At 33.2% G+C, this 21,597-nt stretch overlaps 2 protein-coding genes across 2 annotated transcripts in view; one reads left to right on the top strand and one right to left on the bottom strand.

Annotated features, from left to right (window-relative positions):
- The window catches only part of FAM227B (family with sequence similarity 227 member B), a gene marked incomplete at both ends in the record, with an annotated part of 148,384 nt that overhangs the window by 26,727 nt on the left and 100,060 nt on the right, over nucleotides 1–21,597 (top strand). The window lies entirely within an intron of this gene.
- Nucleotides 11,234–21,597, bottom strand: part of FGF7 (fibroblast growth factor 7) — a gene marked incomplete at both ends in the record, with an annotated part of 50,663 nt that continues 40,299 nt past the window's right edge. Inside the window, 2 exons of the mRNA XM_084241358.1 lie at nucleotides 11,234–11,428; nucleotides 12,495–12,598. Of these exons, the coding sequence (XP_084097484.1) occupies nucleotides 11,234–11,428; nucleotides 12,495–12,598 (299 nt within the window). The remainder of the gene's footprint in view (nucleotides 11,429–12,494; nucleotides 12,599–21,597) is intronic.

Below are 21,597 nucleotides of genomic sequence, written 5' to 3'. Positions count from 1 at the left end.
GCACTGGGCTGCAAAGCTGCCCGCAGCCTCTGCAGCACCGGTTCAATCCCTGGCCACTGGCAAGGGTCCCACATGGCGCACAGACCTCTCCTGCCACCCACTGCTCCCCTCAGCAGTGTATTTCATCAGTCTGTCTGTTCTGTTCCCCGCTCTAGCTCTGGTGAATTCTCTCACCCTCCCGTGCTTCTGACTGTACCCAGTGCTTGTATAAAGAAATAAATCTTAAAAAAAGATTGTATAAAAATAAATAAAAAGCTCTTGTATAAAAATAAATAAATCTTTAAGAAAAAAAAAAACAACCAAACCTAAAAGGCTAGTAGCAGAAAAGCTTAGAAGTAGTATTTATTTCAAAATCGTACTTGTAAAAAGAAAAACAAAAACAAAAAACAAAATCGTACTTGTAAACATGAGAATAACTTAATTATAAATTCCAGTTTAGCTCTTTTGTAATTGCTGAATTATATTTTTACTTCTGTTTTATTAGAATAATTTGTGAATGTCAGCTTAAAATAGAATAATGTATTTTAAGCACTAATGCTCTGTTATTGAATTTTATGTTTTTTTTAAGAACTTGGATATTAACCCTTTGTCCAATGTATGATGTGCAAATACCTTCTCCCTTTCGGTAGGATGCCTTTTTATTTTAATGATAGATTCTTTTGCTCTGCAGAAGGTTTCCAACTTGTTTACTTTTTTCACTTGACATTATAGATGCTTTTACTTCATTTTATATTTTTTATGATTAAGTTAACATCAGTTTATAATACTATCTATGATTTTAGGGAATACGATCATACCTCCTCAGATGTTTACTTTTATTTTTGTTGCTCTTGCTATTGGAGTTGAGACCCCAAATACATATCTAAGACTGATGCCAAAAAGCATATTGTCTGTGTTTTTTTTTATGTATTTCATAGTTTTAGGTCTTACATCCAAGTTTTTAATATACTTTAACTTAATTTCTGTATATGGTATGAGATAACAGTTTAGTTTCATTGTTTTGCATGTGCTGTCCAGTTTTCCCAAAACCATTTATTGAAGAGATTTTTCTTTCTCTTTTGTATGCCCTTGGATCCTTAGTGATAAATCAGTTATCTATATTGTTTCTGGAATTTTAGTTCTGTTCTATAGTTATGTGTGTCTGTTTTTATTGCAGTTCTATGCTATTTTGTTTTTGTTTTTTTAATTCTATTTCTATGAAGAATGCTCTGGGGTTTTGATTGGAAGTACATTGAATCATTAGTTTGATGTAAGTACATTGAATCATTCCCATTTTAGTAATGTTAATTCTTTTTTTTTTAAAGTAAGATTTTTTTTTTAAGATTTACTTATTTATTTATACAAGCACTGGGTACAGTCAGAAGCGCGGGAGGGTGAGAGAATTCACCAGAGCCAGAGCAGGGAGCAGAGCAGGCAGAAGGGCCGAAGTACACTGCTGAGGGGAGCAGCGGGCGGCAGGAGAGGTCTGCGCGCCATATGGGACCCTCCTCCGGTGGCTGGGGAGCAGCCAGGGATCGAACCGACACTGCAGAGGCTGCGGGCAGCTTTGCAACCCAGCGCTCAACCGCTGCACCACCGGGGAGGCCCATTAGCAATGTTAATTCTTTCAATCAATGAGCACAGAATATCTTTCTGTTTCTTTGAATCTTCTTTTTCTATCAACAATGTCTGTAGTTTCAATGTACAGGTGTTTTGCCTTGTTGGTTAAATTTATTCCTAGATATTTAATTCTTTTTTATGGATTGCTTCCCAGTTTCTCTTTCTGCTAATTCATTATTTGCGTATAGAAATGCAGCAAATTTTTCTCTTAATTTTTTAACCTATCATTTTACTATGTTCACTTATTTTTCATATTTTTACTGGATTCTTTGCAATTTTCTATGTATATTATTATGTTATCTGCAAATAATGATATAATAGTACTACTTACTCCTTTCTGATTTGGATGCATTTTATTTCATTTTCTTGTTTAATTATACTGGCTAGGACTTCCAATGTCATGTTAAACAATTGTGATAGAATGGACTGCCTTGGCTTATTCCTGATCTTGGAGGAAAATCTTTCAGTTTTTCAAACTTGATTATGATTTTGGCTATGAGTTTGTCATGTCTGTCCTTGATTAAGTTGAGGTATATTCCTTCTATATCCATTTGTTGAGGGTTTTTTTCATAAGTTGATATTGAATTTTGTCATGTGCTTTTTCTACCTATTGAGATGATCTTAAGATTTTTGTCCTGCCTTTTGTTGATGTACATATATTGAACCATCCTTGCTCCCTGGAATAAGTCCTATTTGATTATGGTATACGATCTTTTGACTTACTGACGTCGACTTGCTAACATTGACTTGCTAATATTTTGTTGAGGATTTTTGCATCCATGTTCATCAGAGATATTGTTCTATAATTTTCTTTTTTGTGTGATGTCCTTGTCTAGTTCAGAACCATGCTAAGGTTTGCCTCATAGAAATATATTTGGTAGTTTTACCTCCCTTTCAATTTTTGGAAGTGTTTTTAAAGGATAGATATTGATTCTTTGAATTTTTTCTAGAATTTCTGCGTAAAGCCTTCTGGTCCTGTGTTTTTGTTTTGGGAGGTTTTTGATTACTGTTTCAATTTCCTTACTTGTAATCAGTCTGTTCACGTGTTCTATTTCTTCCTAATTCAGTCTTGGAATGCATCATAACATATGGTCTATGCTTGACAATGTTTCATGTATTCTTGAGCAGAATGTGTATTTTGTTGTTTGGGTGGAAACTCTGTAAATATCTATTAAATCCATCTAATTTGTTATTTAAAGCCATTGTTCCCTTGTTGATTTTTCTGTCTGGGTGATTTGTCCATTGACATAAGTGTGCTGTTAAAACCCCTACTTATTGTGCTGCTGTCAATTTCTCCCACTAGTTTTGTTGATATTTGCATCATATATTTTGGTACTCATATGTTGGGTGCATATATGTTAATACATGTTATGTGTTCTTTGTATTGATCCCTTTTTAATTATATAATGTCCAGTCATTACCTCTGCCGTCATAACCTCTTTGGCTGAAAGCATAAGTATAGTATATGTAAGAAGTATAAGTAAAACAATTCCTGCTTTTTAAAGTTTACCATTGGCTTAGAGTACTAGTTTTTATACCTTCGCTTTAAGACTGTATTTTTTTTTTGTTTTTGTTTTTTTAGATTTATTTTTTTATTTATTTATACAAGCACTGGGTACAGTCAGAAGCGCGGGAGGGTGAGAGAATTCACCAGAGCCAGAGCGGGGAGCAGAGCAGGCAGAAGGACCCAAGTACACTGCTGAGGGGAGCAGTGGGCGGCAGGAGAGGTCTGCGCGCCATGCGGGACCCTCCTCCGGTGGCCGGGGAGCAGCCGGGGATAGAACCGGCGTCGCAGAGGCTGCGGGCAGCTTCGCAACCCAGCGCTCAACCGCTGCGCCACCGGGGAGGCCCAAGACTGTATTTGTTTAAATCCTTCAGTCAGTCTGTGCCTTTTGATTGATAAGTTTATTCCATTTACTTTTAGGGTGATTATTTACATGTGAAGTTTTGCAGTTGCCATTTTATTTTTTATTTCCTGATTTTTTTTATCACTTCATTCCATTTTTTGTGAACTTTTTTCTATTTAGATAAAACTTATCCTTTCATTATACAGTAAAATGAGTAGCTGTTTAAGTGATATGTGCAGTGAACATTGGATGACTCTATGAGTCTGCAGATATGAATTGTGAACACTGAGCTTTCAAGGATAAAAGATGAAGTACTTCAAAGAAGTCCATTGTAGTAAATATATGTATCTGTACACATATATATGTTTGTGTATACATAATCAATTACTAGATGGATATCATCATAGAGTATTGTCAATAAGATTCAGAGAAGGAAAAAAGCATTATAAGGTAGGAACTAATCTGAAAATAGCTCGATAAACTTGATCTTTGTCCTTAAAAATAGAATAGAAGGTTGAAGATTAGTTTGAAGTATAATGATGGGCATTTATTTGTTCATTTAAAGTAACCTAGATTATACATATAGTACCAAATTTATTATCTAAAAATTATGGCATTGAAGTAAAATCCCATAAGATATATATAATGAGAGATTTAATAGAATTGGACATAGGTTTCTGGAAGATTCCATTTATTGCCCTCAATGCCTCAAAATATGAAACAGGAATATTTCATATCTTGTTTTATTTTACTTCTTTATATATGTGTAAATCTTGAGTGCTCTTTTTTACATTAGATAAAAATGTTAATGAGCTTTATGCAAGTGATTTAATCATGTGCAATTTGGCTGCCTCTGTCTCAAACCAAAATACTTGCCAGCAATATTGACACTTTTTTCCCAATAATGCTTAAATTTCCCTTGCATCTGTGCAATTTTAGAGTTTACTCAGATAGGCAGAACAAATACACTAATCAGTTTTGAATGTGAATTGCAAATGTGTTCTACTAACACTGAAGGAGTTTTTGTATTATTTATAAATATATTTAACTCCAAATGAATGGCTATTCATTAATACAATTAGGTTATGTAGAATGTGTACAAGAGAGAAAAGTGGGTGGCCATTGGTGAGTAATTTACATAAAGTAGAAGAAAGTTTTTCATTGCACAATAAAGGATTTAAAAAAGAAGAGTAGGGTAAATTATGGATTAACAGTGACAAGTAGAGACACCTAAATTATAGGAGTATTACACACAAAATTCAGAGGCAGAGTCAATATGGTTCGTTTTCATTGCCACTCCATAGGTTACTCTAAGAATTTTGGTTTCTATTCTGAGTAATATGGAAGACAACTTCAGTTTTGAACAAAGGAATAGCATGATCTAAAATATATCTTAACAAAACCATTCTGGCTACTCTGAGAATGGACTATGGTGTATGTATTGAGGTGGGAGAGTAAGGCAGTGCCATTAATGTACTTTATGCTCCATAATTGTTTTGATGCAAAGACAAATGCAGTTCTCTTTCTAGTGTTTAGATTTTCACTTAGTCCCAATTGTGAATAGCAAAATATGGAGGCATCTAGGGAAATCAGGAATCCAAGAAGTACCGCATACTTTAGAATCATCTTTAAAAATATGGAATTAGGGCCTCCCATGGTGGTGCAGCGGTTGAGCACTGGGTTGCAAGGCTGCCCGCAGCCTCTGCAGCACCGGTTCGATCTCCGGCCACCAGCGAGGGTCCCACAATAAATAAATAAATAGATAGATAAATAAATAAATGAAAATATGGAATTAGAGTGAAGCAACAAGAGCCTTTTCAGGGTGTTAAAGGAAGAAACAGGTATAGTTTCTGAAGAGGTTTTCCCCTATTTAGCTAATTGGTTCTCAAAAGCATGGGCACATTAAAATATCCTGGTGAATTGTTTGTTTGTTTTTTTTTATAATTATGACTTTTATTGCATCTTGAAGATATATAACAAATGGGTCTGAAATATCATCCAATACCTTACTGTTTCTGCAGCTGGGTGACTTAAATCTTATTCATCAGACTGCTGAACTGTTCCTTTTTCAGAAACATAGTTACATCCTAAAATTTCCAGATATTCTTGATTTTAACTATTGTGGCATTTTGAATCAAAGCCACTGAATTTGTTACAAGTTCAATGTCATTTCCTTCAAGTGTTGACTCATCTTTCTAGGCTTGAGATACCGAATAAGCAATGCCTGCCTAGTCCCAACCCTGTGAATGTATTTTTCACCCAAGAAATTTCAGATTTCAGCAAGAGAGCCATTCTGAATAATTACATTGCTGGAGAAGTGAGCATACACAGACTTAATCTGGTTACAGAAGCCCAGTGAAACACCCTTGACCATGTTCTGTGCATGCATGCAGATAGTGTGAGCAGTAGGCAGTCCCTTTTTATTCCCCCACCATATGTTAAATCAGAGCATCCCCCTTTTTTCCCCAAGGAGACTGAGTTTGATGGGAAAGAAGTCCCTTAGCATAGTGTCCCTGGATCCCTTTACAATAACCATACATCCTTTCAGGGAGATGTCAACATTTTCTAGAATGTCAACAGTCTGATTGCTGAGAATAGTTTCCTTTTCATAGTAGATGTGACAAAGGGAGAGCATCTTGTCTCCCCTGGTGAGTTTTAAAAAGCATTACCTGGGCCTCATCCCATACATAATAATGCAATTGCCCTGGGGTAGGGTCCAGACCTCATTATTTTTAAAAATAAAAATTCCCAGGTGAGTCTAACAAGCATCTTGCTTTAAAACCAGTTGCTTTCAAGTCTTTTCACATCTTCTTATCCTTAGATGCGGTTGGGCAATTTGTGACCCATTGCCTCCACCAGTTAGGAAAAAATTCCTTTTACTCGAGGAATTTCAACTGATATCTATCATCTTACTCTCCTGAGGTAGAACAGTGGAATGGGGGGATTATCTTTAGGTTTTGGTCATTTCTTTTGACATTTGAAGTCGAAGTCATTTTGTTAGTTTTCCAACTTCATTAGGAGGTCTAAAGAGAAGAAACTTAAGCTAATAGTCCAACGTTTTCTCAATTATTCTGAAAATGCACCTTACAGTTTCCCTCAGAGAAGGATCAATAATGTTGCCATGGAGAATATACATATGTTATCTCTCTCTGCTGAATGGCTCACCACTGAAAGTCATGACTTTGATCCCAAAAGAGTCATGTCTTGTGTCAGTGGTTTTAAAACATTTAATTTATGACTTGTATTAGGCAGTCTTTAAGATAGCCTTAAGATAGCCTTTTGGTATTTATGCCCTTGTGTGATCTTCTACCCTTAAATATATAGGCAGAAGTGATGAGATCACTTTAAGATTAGGATATAAAAACACTGTGGCTTCCATTTGGCTCACTCTATCTCACACTCCTGATTCCTTACTACATGGACAACAAGCTGTCATCTTGTAAATAGTTTTATGGAGAGGCCCAAGTGGCAAAAGTGATATTTCAACCCAAGAGTCACTAAGGACCTACAGTGGATCATCTTTAAGTTGAACATTGAGATAATTGATCACTGAGCCCTGGCCAACATCTTAATTGCAGCTTTGTAAGAAAGAACCAGAGACACCTAAGTAAACTGTGCCTCCAGGCTCCTGACCACATCATCTGTATTTAACCATGTTAAGCCACTAAGTTTTAGGTAATTTATTATACAAGAATAACTAAAACTAAATTTGTTAAGAGAAAGGCCAGCTGTCTTTAAGCTAAATGTTACTATTCACATTTCAATTATTAGAATATAAGTTCTTGTGAGATGAAGGAAATTTTGTATAGCCTTTCATAAATTGAATATGAGGAATTGGAAAATGGAGCTACATAATATTCAGGAAGTAAAATGAAAATATAAGAGGCATGAATACTGGTAAGGAATTATTAAGAAGAGACTAGGACTTTATTATTTCTTGCTTCCTATCAAGTCTTTTCAGTTGAAATGAAAGTAAATTTTCTTGACAAACCACTCAAAGTTAGGGGGTAAGTGGGAGCGTATGTAGACCTAAATTAACATCACCTTCAATTAAAGTAGCATATTTGTTGAACAAATATAGAAGTGGAATCAAGAGTAGCATGACAACAATGCTGAAACAGTTTAGTTTTAATGAACTATTTCATATTCGTATACACATTGAGGACTCATACCGGAGAGATCAATTAATAGATATCTCTAAAATCTCTGTTTTAAGGTCATCATAGAGATGATCAAAACTGCTAATCATCTGTTTCCCACAAATTAGTCATAGTGGCTTCTATTCTGGCCCATCTATCAGAAGTATATTCTGACTGACCAATAAATACTCATACTGGTTTTAAATATTTTTATTATCACTTCTGCTCATAATGTACTTCCAATAAAATTTTTATTTTTCTTTAGCCATATGTTGTCTTTTCGGAAAGTTAGACTATGATAGTTACAGAATCTCTTGTGTCTTATTCATGCCCAAGTGTGACAGTAGGGTGATAGTGTAATGAAGCCATATGATAAACTTTGTACAATTTCTGGTACATCACTTTTGCTCATTGGAGTGAATTTCCTATCAACACAAATCTATTATGGACTAAAATGCATAAATCATGTAAGTTTTAAGAAAAGGGTTTTCAAGAAATTTTGTGGTTTGGGTGAGTCACCCAAACCTCTATTGTTATTAGTACCTCTATTATTAGTATTTTAGTAGAAAATTTTAAGAGACACTGATTTTAGGGTATTTGTGGTTATAGAATTGCTTTCACTACAGCTGGATCCAGTTGTCCATCTTTTGTGTGCTTTTTCATTCTAGAAAATCAGAAGAGCAAGGAATTAGGAATGTATCTTCAGAATCCCCTCTCTTCTGTCATTAAGCTAAATTTATATCCAAGTCAAAGATTGATAATTTATATTATAGTTTTTAAACTACTGTTTCTGTTAATATTTTTTATTCTTTATTTTCTTTCTTCTTATTAAGAACTTACGTATTTAACCAGTTTTATCTTTCAAATAACATTTTAGAAAAAGATACTCTGTTTATATGTATATTTTGAACAATGTTCTTCCTTGTGCAAATAAAGGGGTACATATAAAAGTAAAATAGGAATCAGGATTGGAAATTACATCATTTCTTTCCTCTTTTTGAGTCAAATAATCACACTATAGAGTAATCATTGTGCTTGAAATGAGTTGCCAAAACATAATTCACATCTGCATTCAAATGTAAGGAACATATCTCAAAAGAAAAATTTTAAAGGGGACCACTAGCCGATAATCCTAATAAACTAAGAGTAAGAAACACATACTAAGTAATGTGGATTCTTGTTACTGAGTGCTCTATTTCTAATTAGCTGCATAACTTTGAATGTATCATAGTCTCAATTTCCTGATCTATAAATGAATAGGAAGGACCGAATAGAACAGTTTACAGCCCCTTACAGTTTTAGGATTGTAGAATTTTAACTGTATGTAGCTAGTGATTTTATTTTCTAAAATTTGCATGATAAAGACAAGGCAATAGGAAAAATTTTAAAGTAAATGCTTGTAGAAAGATTTTGTAGATGACCTACACTACTAGATTGGATTTACTGCTAAATATGAGTTTTGTTTAATTCAACATTGCTGTGTAAGTTGATCATAACTATGAATCTATAAACAAAGAATATTTGGTCCTAGCATAGCTTGTATTTGTATGTACATATGCTACTTCTGTTTACATCTCCTATTACATGTTTCACCCTAACATTTAAAAATGAAGTAAGATTAATCTCATTATGAATCTTCTTTTTTATCCAAACATTGAATAAATTCCTATAAAAAGGGGATTATTTACAGACTCAGGCATTAAGGAAGCAAGTATAATAAAATTATGTCCTCCTCCAACCTTGATATGTTCACAAGACTGTAGTCGCAGAGCCTGACCTAAGAAACTAGACTAGCAAGGCTCTTAAATCAGATAACAGTTTATAGTATAGAGTATATCTGAGAAAGATCAGTTCTCTGTAGCTTCATGCAGCCTGGTCATATAAGTGAGCCAGAAGAAAGTCAAATGAATCTGTTGCATCTGTTGACTTAGCCTTTCATGTAACTCACCTATAAATGTATTACCAGGTATTTATACAAAATAAGGGAACTTGAATGACATGGCAGCTATTTTTTTAAATTAAAACCACAATGCTTAGCATACTAACAGTTGAAATTAGATAAATGTTGACCTCCTAGAATTGGTGAACACATAAAGTGCTATAAGATCTGATGATGGAAGAATTATGATGTGGGAATTTATCTTTCTGTTAAGTCCATAATTTTAGCCTGACCTCAAGCCTTCCTAATATTCAGGGCCTCAAATCCCTACCTATATTCTCTATTTCGGGCATTGTGTTCTTGCCATCTAATAGGAAGCAACTTTCAATGTTGCCATATTTTGAATGGCAAGGATTTTTAGAGATTAAAAAACTTAACTTTATGCATATTTTAAAAATATGCTTTTCAAACTCTTTAAGTCAAGTATATTCTAACTTTAAAATCCTGTAAGTTTTGATTTTACTTATACAATCTAATTGACAAGAGTATGTGGCAAAACATATTTCACTTTTTTTTTTTTTTACTGTTCCCTGTGAGACATCTATTGTAAGAACTGCTGCAGGCTGTCATTTTTGTCTGCTATCCAGGATTTGCTGGCCCAAGTGCTGTGTACTAGTCTTGGTTTTGGTCACAAGGGGGAGGGGGAACTTGCAATTGAGCCAGATGGTTTTGTTATTGCTTTAAAATTAAAAGCATATGAAACAGATATAGCTTATTAAGGTTGTTTTTTTATAAATAACATAAACTTAAATAACAAAACAATAAAGTTCAAATACAACTTAAAATAGAGTTTAATGCTGTAACCACAGGGGAAGAAAGCATGATTATTCATGGGAAAAAAACATTATTAAAAGCCATATTCCCGAATATGAATTATACAAAAGATAGATTATGTTACTTGAGAGAAGACTTAAAGATTTTCTGAATTTTACTTTTATGAATTATAAAATGTCATTTTGTGGCAAGTGAGATGAAGTACAGTATTATCATCATTATTGCTATTTTATATACAAGATTTTTGGAAACATCCTTTTAGCAGTGCTCTTTCCATTTGAGCAGTAATAAGAATTTGTTCTTGTTGATGGGTAGAGGCATTTTCTAATACTATACTTTTCTAAAACTACCCATTTGATTACATTCAGTAATGGAATTTTTAAAAAAAATATTCTTCATTTCTGATTTGAGTGATTTAAGTTTAAACAGATTATATTTTTTTCTCTAGGAAGCATTTCAAATACTACTCATCTTCCATAGTTAGTGTTGGCTTGATTATCTGACAAATCATTCCAGCAGCCTTTAGGTCTGACATATATAACATCATCTGCATTATTATTATTATAGCAGCCATTTTGTAAGCACATAGGAATATTTAAATAATCATCAGATAATCAAATCTAACATACTCTTAAGGGTAAATTAATTTAAAAAAACATTACTATTACTAACATCATGATTGTACAACCAGTTTTACAATTTTTTACAACTTTCAGTTACTAAATCTGATTTTTGTGTATATTTTTCAAATCTTTCTTTAATGCAGTCTCTTAAAATAAACATAAATGCGCAAGTCCAGCTTGATCAGTTTTTCAGTAGTTTTCCAGCCTTTCTTGATTACTTTTAAAAAAAAGAAAAGGAAAGAAATAAAGAAAGAAAACAGTCCACTTAAGAAATCTCCCTGCTGGAACTGGTTTCTTATATACCACATAAGATTAGGTTATTGCCATAGGAAGAAAGTGGGCTGTTTTTTGTTCTTTCTTCGTTTTTTTCCCTTTTACAGGAAAACCCTTTTGGTTTAAGGCAACAAACATTTCTCCTCCACTGTGTGTCCATTTAGCTGATGCATATGTGTTGTAATGGTTTTCCAGAATTAATTCTTTGAAGTTGCAGTCTTCATTGCATTCTTTCTGTAAAACAACAAAGAAACATTATTCAAAAGAATTTTAGAGGCATTTTGTTCAAGAGTAAGCAGTTATATTTGGTAAAATTAAAACATTATACATTTATCAGTGTGTGAATTTATACTCCTAAAATATATATGGTATTATAAACCAATGATAAATCAATAAAAAAGAAATAAAGCATATATGACTTTTTAAAATAAGCCTAATGCAACAAAGTTAGCATAATTGGGAGAACAGAAAAAAGGCATTTTTTTCATTTTAAATTTAAAAAAGTAATAAAGTGATATACTTTCATTAAGCAACGCTGCTTCAAATAGGTAACTATTTGGCAGTTAGTGCCAAATCACTCATTCCCTAACTACTGGAATTTTATTTAATTAGCAGAACCTCTGTCTACATCAGCTAAAGAACATACTTTACAATTTTTCTTCATTTATTACTACACTGACTACAATAATGATGAAAAATTATTTGTTTCTCCATCCAATTATCATTCATTGATTCAGTTAAACCTATATTTTTATGTAACTAGCCTATGTCAGATATTGTACTAGAATGTACTAGAAAAAACAATTTTACTTTATTATAGTGGGATGAACTGTTACATATTTCACATTGTAATAAAGTGAGAACAGTGGGAATGCCTACAGTTTAAATCTCATATTGTTAGATTGAGGTCGATAAACAAACTTCTGCATTTTTTCCCGAAGAATTTTCATGATAGCATGTGCAAATTGGGTGAACGTTAACAAAAAGAGCTTTAGTACTGACAGATGAAATTTTAAATTTTAAGTGTCTAAAATGCACATGGAATTTTAGAGGAGGAAAGAACCTTAGAGGTCAGTTAGTCCAACTCATTTTACAAATAAAGAAACCGAAGTCCAAAGAGCTTAAGCAATTTGTTCAAGATCAAGCAATATTTTTTATTAATGTTTAGATATAAAGTGTTTCAGTTGAGTCATTAAGTTATATAATTGGAGAGAAATTAACTCTTTTTTTACTTTTCAGGTAGACAAGATTTTTTGGCAATAAGTTTGAAAATTAAGTCTAAGCTTTGAGTTATCAATACCTTTGCATAGAGTTTTCCATCCTTGTTCATTGCAAGATAATATTCACTCTCCACCCCTTTGATTGCCACAATTCCAACTGCCACTGTCCTGATTTCCATGATATCTGCAGGGAATCACAAAAATGTCAGTTATTCACTCACCTTTGTAGATTATCCATTTGTTTTTTTTTTTCTGTGTCAGTTGTTAAGTTCTTAAGAATATTAATATGATTACTTACTCAGTCTGAGACCCCTTACTCATAAAACACACAGACACACACACATACACACACACCCCAATGCAGTCCTTATTAAGTATGGAAAACACAAACTGTTAAAATGTTTTATATTGTAGAAAAAAAGGTCAGGGTTCAAAGAAATAATTACATATTTGAATTTTATCTTTTTATTCTCTGGAAGTACATTCAATTTACCATAATAATAGCAATACCTAACATTTATTGAGCTTATACCACATGCTATTCCAACTTTCTTATATATTTACTTATTTACATGTCATCACAGATTATGAGGCAAGTACTCTTGCAAGTTACCTCAGGTTACCGTTCAAGAAACTCAGGCACAGAAAAGTTAAGATTTTTGCCCAAATTTTCACAGCTAGCAAGTGGCATAAGAGATATTTGAGCCCAAAGTCTAACTCTTGAGCCTTCTGTAATGCTATAAAAGTACATAACAAGCTAACATCTTTACTTTTCTATTTAAATTTCATCTCAAAAAATATTGCTAATATAAATATATAATATTTATATAATATATAACATAAATATATAATATATAAATATATCATGTATATATATTATATTTATATAATATAAATATATAATATATAATATTGCTAATATTATATATATATAAATTTTATATGTATAATATAAAAATATTGCTAATATAGAATATTAGTTAAAATATTCTATTAGCTAATAGAATATTGCTAACAGAATATTTTGCGAATATACTGAAATGGAATAAAATTCCAATTTTGGTAAAGGATGGTAAAAAGCCTACTGCCTAAAGAAAGATTAAGTAGTTTAAACTGATAGTTTTTTGACATATGAAAAGACAATTTAAATCCATTTTAAGAATCCAATCCATATAATAGTTTCAACATTATACCTTTTATCTTATTTTCAATTTTGTATTGAACATGTTATTATTAGATTGTGGAAGTTTCAGGTGTCCAGGTTGAGAATCATTCTGTGTATTTACTACATTGTCAATTTTTAAATTTTTGTTGAAATTGTTACAAAATTGTTTGTTGAAATGTAGTTATCACATGTAACAACCTATTTTTTAAAATTACGTATCTTTTCCATGAGACATCATCTTCCTGTGCCTACTGCAATGTAAAGGAAATTCCAAGTGAAAATTAGCTCCATAAATCTAGATTCCTAAAGGTGTTTTCTAAAATATTCACTTACTTAAAGGAAAATGTGATTTTTTACTCCATGCCTTCACTTAATCCTTATTTATTATTTTTGCTTCTGTTTTCCTATCTGTAGAATGAAATAGTTACCCACCACTTTGAACTTAATGTAACATAGGTAATAACCTCCTACTTGTCCTCTTTTTCATAAATATGCTACATTAGCACATGTTTGTTTCTCCAGCATATGCTACATATAGCTGTTTTTCCAGTATATTAGGCTTAGCATGATCAGAGCTCATCCAGTTGAGAATTCTCCAGTTACTCATTTAAAAGTAGGCTCTATGAAGAAAATATAAAGGAATGGATATTAATTTTCTTATGTATTTATGAAGCATTGTCAGAAAACATTGACTATATTATAATTTTAGGATACACATTAAGAAATGCAGCCTAGTTTCTGAACTCTAAAATTTAAAAACCTATCATAAACATTAAACACATCTATAGATACACTTTAAGCAAAAGAGAAGAAAGCTTTCTGCAGAAACAGGTATGAAGAGGCAGCTAAGAGAAATTTTAAATTGCTTACAAGCATATGAAGGATATGGTTCTGATACATTCATGTAACAACACCTTCAGTGAGAACCAATTTCATGTGCTAGACTCATCTCAGAGGTAAACCCTGCCCCTCTTATAGCATTTTATCTCGTAAATAACTCTTCTTCATGTTTAAATAAGGAACAGCACAAGGAAGCAATTCACTGTGCAACAAAATTCTAGTATGTTAAATTTGACTGATACAGTCAAGAATACCAAATAATTCATTGATTCAACATTTTTGCATAACCTTTAAATGTAAATAAATCTACTGAAGGACTTATGGTAGTTGGTTTCTAAAGATGTTACCACTATAAAATTGTATAAAGAAGGCAGTGTTTTCATTTTCTTCATGAACTTTTACTCCTGGTGTACCTCCCTTTACTCAATATTATATTTTCCCTTAGATGGAAAAAGGAATATTGATGCATAGCCTTAGGGTATCTTTCATGCTCAGTTGTAAGTAGGGAAAGGAATCCGAAATGTCGGTTGGTTTTCCTTTTATAGAACACCTGTCCAAAAAACATAATTGTTGAATCATAGTTGAATCTTAATTATGATATGTGGATTCTCACTTTCAGGTCCAGTCATAATATGTTCACATCATCTCACCAACACGCCCTTTTCCTCTATCCTCTCTCCTTTGCACACCATATTTTCCATTGCATCCTGACAATGAACATTGTTAATCTTATCTGGCCATATATTGGGATTTAGGATATCAAAAAATCTTTAGATTTTTAACTACCTAGTTAAAAAATGGCAAGATACCTGAATAGATATATAACTAAAGTAGATAAAAGTATGACAAACAAAGTATGACATCTATCCATATGAATAGATGCTCAGTCCTTAAAGACTCTACCTTTATTTATTTTTTAAAAAGATTTTTTTATTTTTTATTTTTCATTTTTTTGTTTTACATCACTGTTCATTTTTAAACAATGTTTGCTTCCCCCCACCCCCTCAGGTGTAGTCCCCATAGAGTTTCCTTCCCCAAGGCACCCTGCACCATGACCTCAGTCCCCTGTGCTCCTCCCTCCCTCCCTCTGATCCCTCTCCCTCCTCCTCCCCTGCAGGATGTCTCTGAGTTATAATTGTCTGTTTTTTCTTTGTTGTGTTTTGTACTGTTATTATTTTTTTACACTGATGTCTTATTTGGTTCCTCTATATTCCTGCTATAAGTGAAACCATCTGATATCTTTCTTTTTCCTTCTGGCTTATTTCACTGGCATATGAAAATATATTCAACATCCCTTATATTCAGGGAAATGCAAATTAAAACCACATTGAGATACCACCTTACACCAGTAAGAATGGCACATATCAAAAAAACAAGCAACAACAAATGTTGTCAAGGATGTGGTGAAAAAGGAACTCTCCTGCGTTGCTGGTGGGAGGGAAAACAGGTCCAACCACTATGGAAAGCTGTCTGGAGGTTCCTCAGGGTTTTTTAAAATTTATTTATACAAGAACTGCAGTACAGGCCAGATGCATGGGATGGTGAGAGGATTCACCAGAGACAGAGCAGGGAACAGAACTGGCAGAATGATGAAACACACTGCTGAGGGGAGCAGCTGGTGAGACAGGAGAGGTCTACCGCACCATGTGGGTTTCTCCCTGGCCAGCTGGGATGGAACTTGTGCTGCAGAGGCTGCAGACAGATTCACAGTGCGGTGCTCAAGCGCCTGAGCCACCAAGCTGGTCCAAAGACTCTCCCTTTAACTGGGATGAGGATTGACTTGAAATTTATTTTTTAATTGTATTATTTTATTGAAGTAACTTTGATTTACAACACTGTATGATTCAGGTACAGGATCACACCTCTTCAGATGTTGGTTACCATACCACACCCATCTCCCAAGCATCCATATCCTCCACCATAGTCGAATGGGCCCCCCACCCTTTGCTCCTAACTCCCACCTTTCCTACTAGTAACCTCAATTCTATAGTCATATGTTTAGGGTTGTTTTGTTCCTTTTTTTTTGTTTCTCTCAATTGCCAATATATACTGAAATCATTCAGTATTAGTCTTTCTCTTATGACTTATTTCACCTAGCATAATCCCCTCCTCCTTATTGTCACAAATGGCAAGACTTCACTTTTTTTTTTTATAACTGAGTAGTATTCCATTGTATAACACATCTTTTTGATCAACTCATCTGTCATTGGGCCCTCAGGTTGCCCCCACAACTTGCCTATTGTAAATTGTGCTGCAGTGAACACTGGAGTGCATATATCTCTTCAAATTAGTATTTTTGCATTTTTCAGGTAGATACTAGGAGTACATTTGCTGAATCATATGGTAGATCCATTTTTTAAAAATTGAGGAGTAAGATAGTTTTTATAATGTTTGTTTCTCAGTATTTTAGTTTTTATTTTGAAATAATTCTAGATTCACAAAAAGTTGCAAAAATAGTACAGCAAGGCCCTGTGTACCCTTAGCGCAGTTCTTCCAGTGGTAATGTTGATAGTAACACAATTATAGCACATATCAAAAACAGAAAAGTGACATAGGTACTACCCACAAATCTTACTTAGATTTCTCCTGTTTTACATGTATTTATGGGTGTGTGCATTCATGCATAGTTCTATGTGATTTTATCATAAGTGTAAATTTGTGCAATCACCACGGAACTCAAGATATAGAACAATCCCATAATTACAGAGATCCTTTCATAGTCACCCTTCCCAGCCCTCTCTCTAGCCCTTGGTAGTGATCAATCAGTTATCTATTTCCAAGGTAGATCTATGTTTAATGTTTTGAGAAACTATCATACCATTTTGCACAGGAGCTGGGCTAGTCTACACCAACAGTATGTGAGGGTTTATTTTTTTGTCACACCCTCACCAATACTTGTTGCTTATGCTTTTTATTTTTAATATGGATAATTCTCACAGGTGTGAGGTGGTATCTCAACATGGTTTTGATTTCCATTTACCTGAGGAGAAGTGATGATGAGCATTTTCATGTGCCTAATGGCCATCTTTATGTATTCTTTGTAGAAGTGTCTATTTCTTCTGCCCATTTTTGGATTGGGTTATATGTTTTCTTTTCATTGAATTGTATGATTCTTTGCAAGTCTTGGATAATAGCCCCTGTCAGATGTATGTAACAGACAGATATATTTTTCTGTTCAGTAGGATGTCTTTTTATTTTAATGATAGTTTCTTTTACCATGCAGAAGCTTTTTAGTTTTATGTACCCATTTAATTTTATTTGCTTTAATTTCCCTTGCCTTTGGATTCTAGTCTCCAAAGTTTCAGAATGGTTTGACTGTCTTCTATTTTTTTTATGGTTTCAGTTCTTACATCTAAGTCTTCAATCCAGGTTTTGTTAATTTTTGTGTATGCTGTGAGACAGTGGTTTTAGTTTGATTCTATTTCTTGTGGCTGTCCAGTTTTCCCAGCATCATTTGTATGAGAAGTTTTCCTTTCTCCACCGTATGCTCTTGTATTTATACCTGTGTATGTGTGGGATTATTTCCAGTTTCCCAATTCTATTCCATTGATCTATGTGTCCATTTATATTTCAATATCATACTGTCTTGATTAGTATAATTTGTAGTATAGTTTGAAGCCTGGGCGTGTGATACCTCCCTTCTATTTTGTCAGAATTACTTTGGCTATTCAGGATCTTTTGTGATTCCATATACATTTCAGGAATGTTTTTCTATTTCTTTGAAGAATGTCATCAACACTTCAATAAGAATTGCATTGAATTTGTATATTGCATTGAGTAGGATGGCCATTTTAACAATGTTAATTCCTCCAATTCATGAGCAAAAACTGTATTTCCGTTTCTTTGTATAGACTTCTATTTCTTTGAACAATGTCTTATAGTTTTCATCATGCAGGTCTTTCACATCCTATAAGTTTATTCCAAGGTATTTAATTCTTTTTGATGCTATTATAAATGAAATTGTTTTCTTGACTTCTCTTCTAATCCATTGTTTATGTATAGGAATGCAACCAATTTTTGAATATTGATTTTGTAGCCTGTCACCTTTACTGTTTCAAATATCTGTTTTAGTAAAGTCTACTATGTAGACTTTCTATGTATATTATCATGTCATGCAAATTGTGATAGCTTTACTAATTCCTTCCCAATCTGGATTCTCTGTATAACTTTCTCTTGCCCAATTGCTCTAGCCAGGAGTTTCAAATACTATATTGAATATAGTAGTGAAAGTAGACATTCTTGTTTTGTACCTGATCTTAGAGGAAAAGTGTTCAGTTTTTCCACCACTGAGTATTATGTTCCTGATTCAGTAACATTCTTAATTGTTTATTTTTTCCATACTAGGAAATCTATAAATCTAAAATATATATTGATTGCTTGGAAGAATAGTGCTGGTAGACTCAATATCTTCCTAAGTCTGACTTTCTAGTCATGATTTTCTCTTAGTACTTGTTGTCAGCTCCATGAACTTTGTCCTCTTTTATTAAAGAAAACTAAAGAATGAAGAAACTAGAGTTACCAATCATTTGTTCAAGTGCATAATAAGAAGTGCATAATAAGAAGACTTGTTCCTACAAGTCTGTCAATATCTGTACAAGAATTAACTATATAAGCTTACTAAATGTTATCCTCCAAATCAAATGCCACAGAGTTGCTTAGGCAATATAATATAAAAATACATAATACGCAGATATTAAGGTAACAATAAAAAGTAAGCTATTTTCATGAGGTCTTTTGGTCTAGAATATATCCAGAGAATGATATAACATAGTTTATACTTTTTGCTGACCTGGATTTATATTTTATAGAGGTTTATATATATATAAGTAGCAGTAAATTTTTCCCCAAAATATAAGGCATATTACCTGATACATTGTATTCCTAACACAGTGAATGTAGTAGCAGAATGAAAGAGTTAAATAGTAATAATGACAAAAAAGAGAGATCAATTAACACACTAGAACATGAAAAATCAAATTGCCCAGCAAAATTAAGCCGTTAACCACATTAACAATATTTTTGTCAACAATACAGTAGTATCAGCTTAGTATTTAGGCTGTCATCCTTACAAGTTAGGAGATATGCTCTAAATGGCTTCTCAGGTTTTTTCCCTATGGGTCAGTAATTCATTCATAAATGTACCTAAACCTTTAGCCTATTTACTATTTAAGCCTGTATCACACTTGGAATGAGAAATAAGGACTTTGGCACAAAATTCTACTAGATTTTAAAATAATTCTTCAACATCTACTTCCAGAATTTAAGTGTTTTTCCTTCCTACATATTTCAAAAATTAATGCAATTTTTTGTTATTCCCAGTAGCATTTGTGACTTTAAATTGTCTTAACTTTCCTGTCTGGAAAAATGCTTTTTAAGAATTAATTTTTTTAATGCAAAATTATTCCCTGCTCATGGGTTAGAAGAATTGACATTGTTGAAAAGGCCATCCTACTAAAATCAATATGGAGACTCAGTGTAATCACAATAAAAACTACAATGGAATTCTTAAAATAATCAAAACAAACAAAACCGAAAACCACGTGTAACCACAAAAGACCCCAGATAGCCAAAGCATTCCTGACAAAAGTGAGAGAGAATGACAGCACCAAACTCTCAATCTTCAAACTATGCAATAGTATAGTTTGAGAGTATGGAATTGAGAGTCCATAAATAAGCACATACTGCTATGGATAGTTAACCTGCAACAAATAAGCTAATAGAGAAAGGAGAGTGTCTTCAACAAATGGTATTGGGAAAACTGGGCAGCCACATGCAAAATATAAAATAAAATAAATTAGATCATCATTTCATACCTTACACAAAAGTTTAGCTTAAAATAGGTTAAAAACATGGATGTAAGGCCTGAAACCATAAAATACATTGCAGAAAAGATAAGCAAAACATTCCATGACATTGGTTTTAGAAATATCTCTGAGGATACATCTACAATGTTGAAAGAAGCAAAAGCAAACATAAGCAAATGGGATTGCATCAGTAAAAAGCTTCTGCACAGTGAAAGAAACTATCAGTAAAACAAAAAGACACCCACTTAATGGGAGAAAATATTTGCATATCATACATCTGACAAAGGCTGATATCCAGAATATATAAAGAACTCATACCACTCAACAAAAAGAAAACAATTAACCCAATAAAAAAAAAATGGGCAGAAGAGCTAAATGGATGCTTGTCCAAAGAATACATACAGATGGCCATTAGGCACATGAAAATTTGCTTATTATCCCTTATACTAGGGGAAATGTAGATAAAAACCACAATGAGATACCATCTCACATCTGTGAGAATGGCCCACATCAGAGAGACCAGAAACAACAGATATTGGCAAGCATGTGAAGAAAAAGAAGCCCTTATACACTGTTGGTGGGAATGAAAACTGATCTAGCCCCTATGGGAAACAGTACAGAGATTTCTCAAAATATTTAATTTGGATATACCATATAACTTAGCAATTTGACTCCTAGGTATCTACTCGAAGAATGCAATACATCCATTGTTTTCTGCAATGTATTTGCAAATAATTTGTAAGGATGTTTGTACTCCTGCATTCATTGCAGGCCTATTTACAATAGCTACATTATGGAGCCAGCTTAAGTGCCCAAGGACAAAGGAGTGGATCAGAAAAATTTGTACACACACACATATACACACACACAGGAATACTATTCATCTATGAAAAAGGGTGAATTGCCATTTGCAACAATGTGAATGGAACTGGAGAGTGTGATGCTAAGCCAAATAAGTTAGAAGGAGAAAGACAAACACCAGGTAGTAGACTTACATGTGGAATAGAGAAACATAACAAGCCAATAACCACTGTTAAAACCAAACCAGTAACAAACCCTTAACCACTTACTGCAAAACTGAGGCAACAAGAGGGATAGGGTGGCAGGATAGGAGTGAAGTAATAAAAGGTCTCAGTGGGACATGGTGGAGGATTATTAGGGCACTGATGGTGGACATGGTATGAAAATACACATTTGTAAAGGTTTGAACCTATTATCCCCAAAGCACAACAATAAACATAATGTGAAAATAGTCTTCTTTAAAGACAATTCTTTGAATTTACAATATCTAACATATGTATACATTTAATAATAATTGGAGCAATTACATGCAGGATAGATAAAATACACAGAATTTTAATATGTAAAAAATAC

The sequence above is a fragment of the Talpa europaea genome, assembly GCF_964194135.1.
Source record: "Talpa europaea genome assembly, chromosome: 8".
NCBI classification, from domain to species: domain Eukaryota; kingdom Metazoa; phylum Chordata; class Mammalia; order Eulipotyphla; family Talpidae; genus Talpa; species Talpa europaea.
The sequence above is the reverse complement of the archived record's forward strand: the minus strand, read 5'-3'. Positions and strand labels throughout refer to the sequence as shown.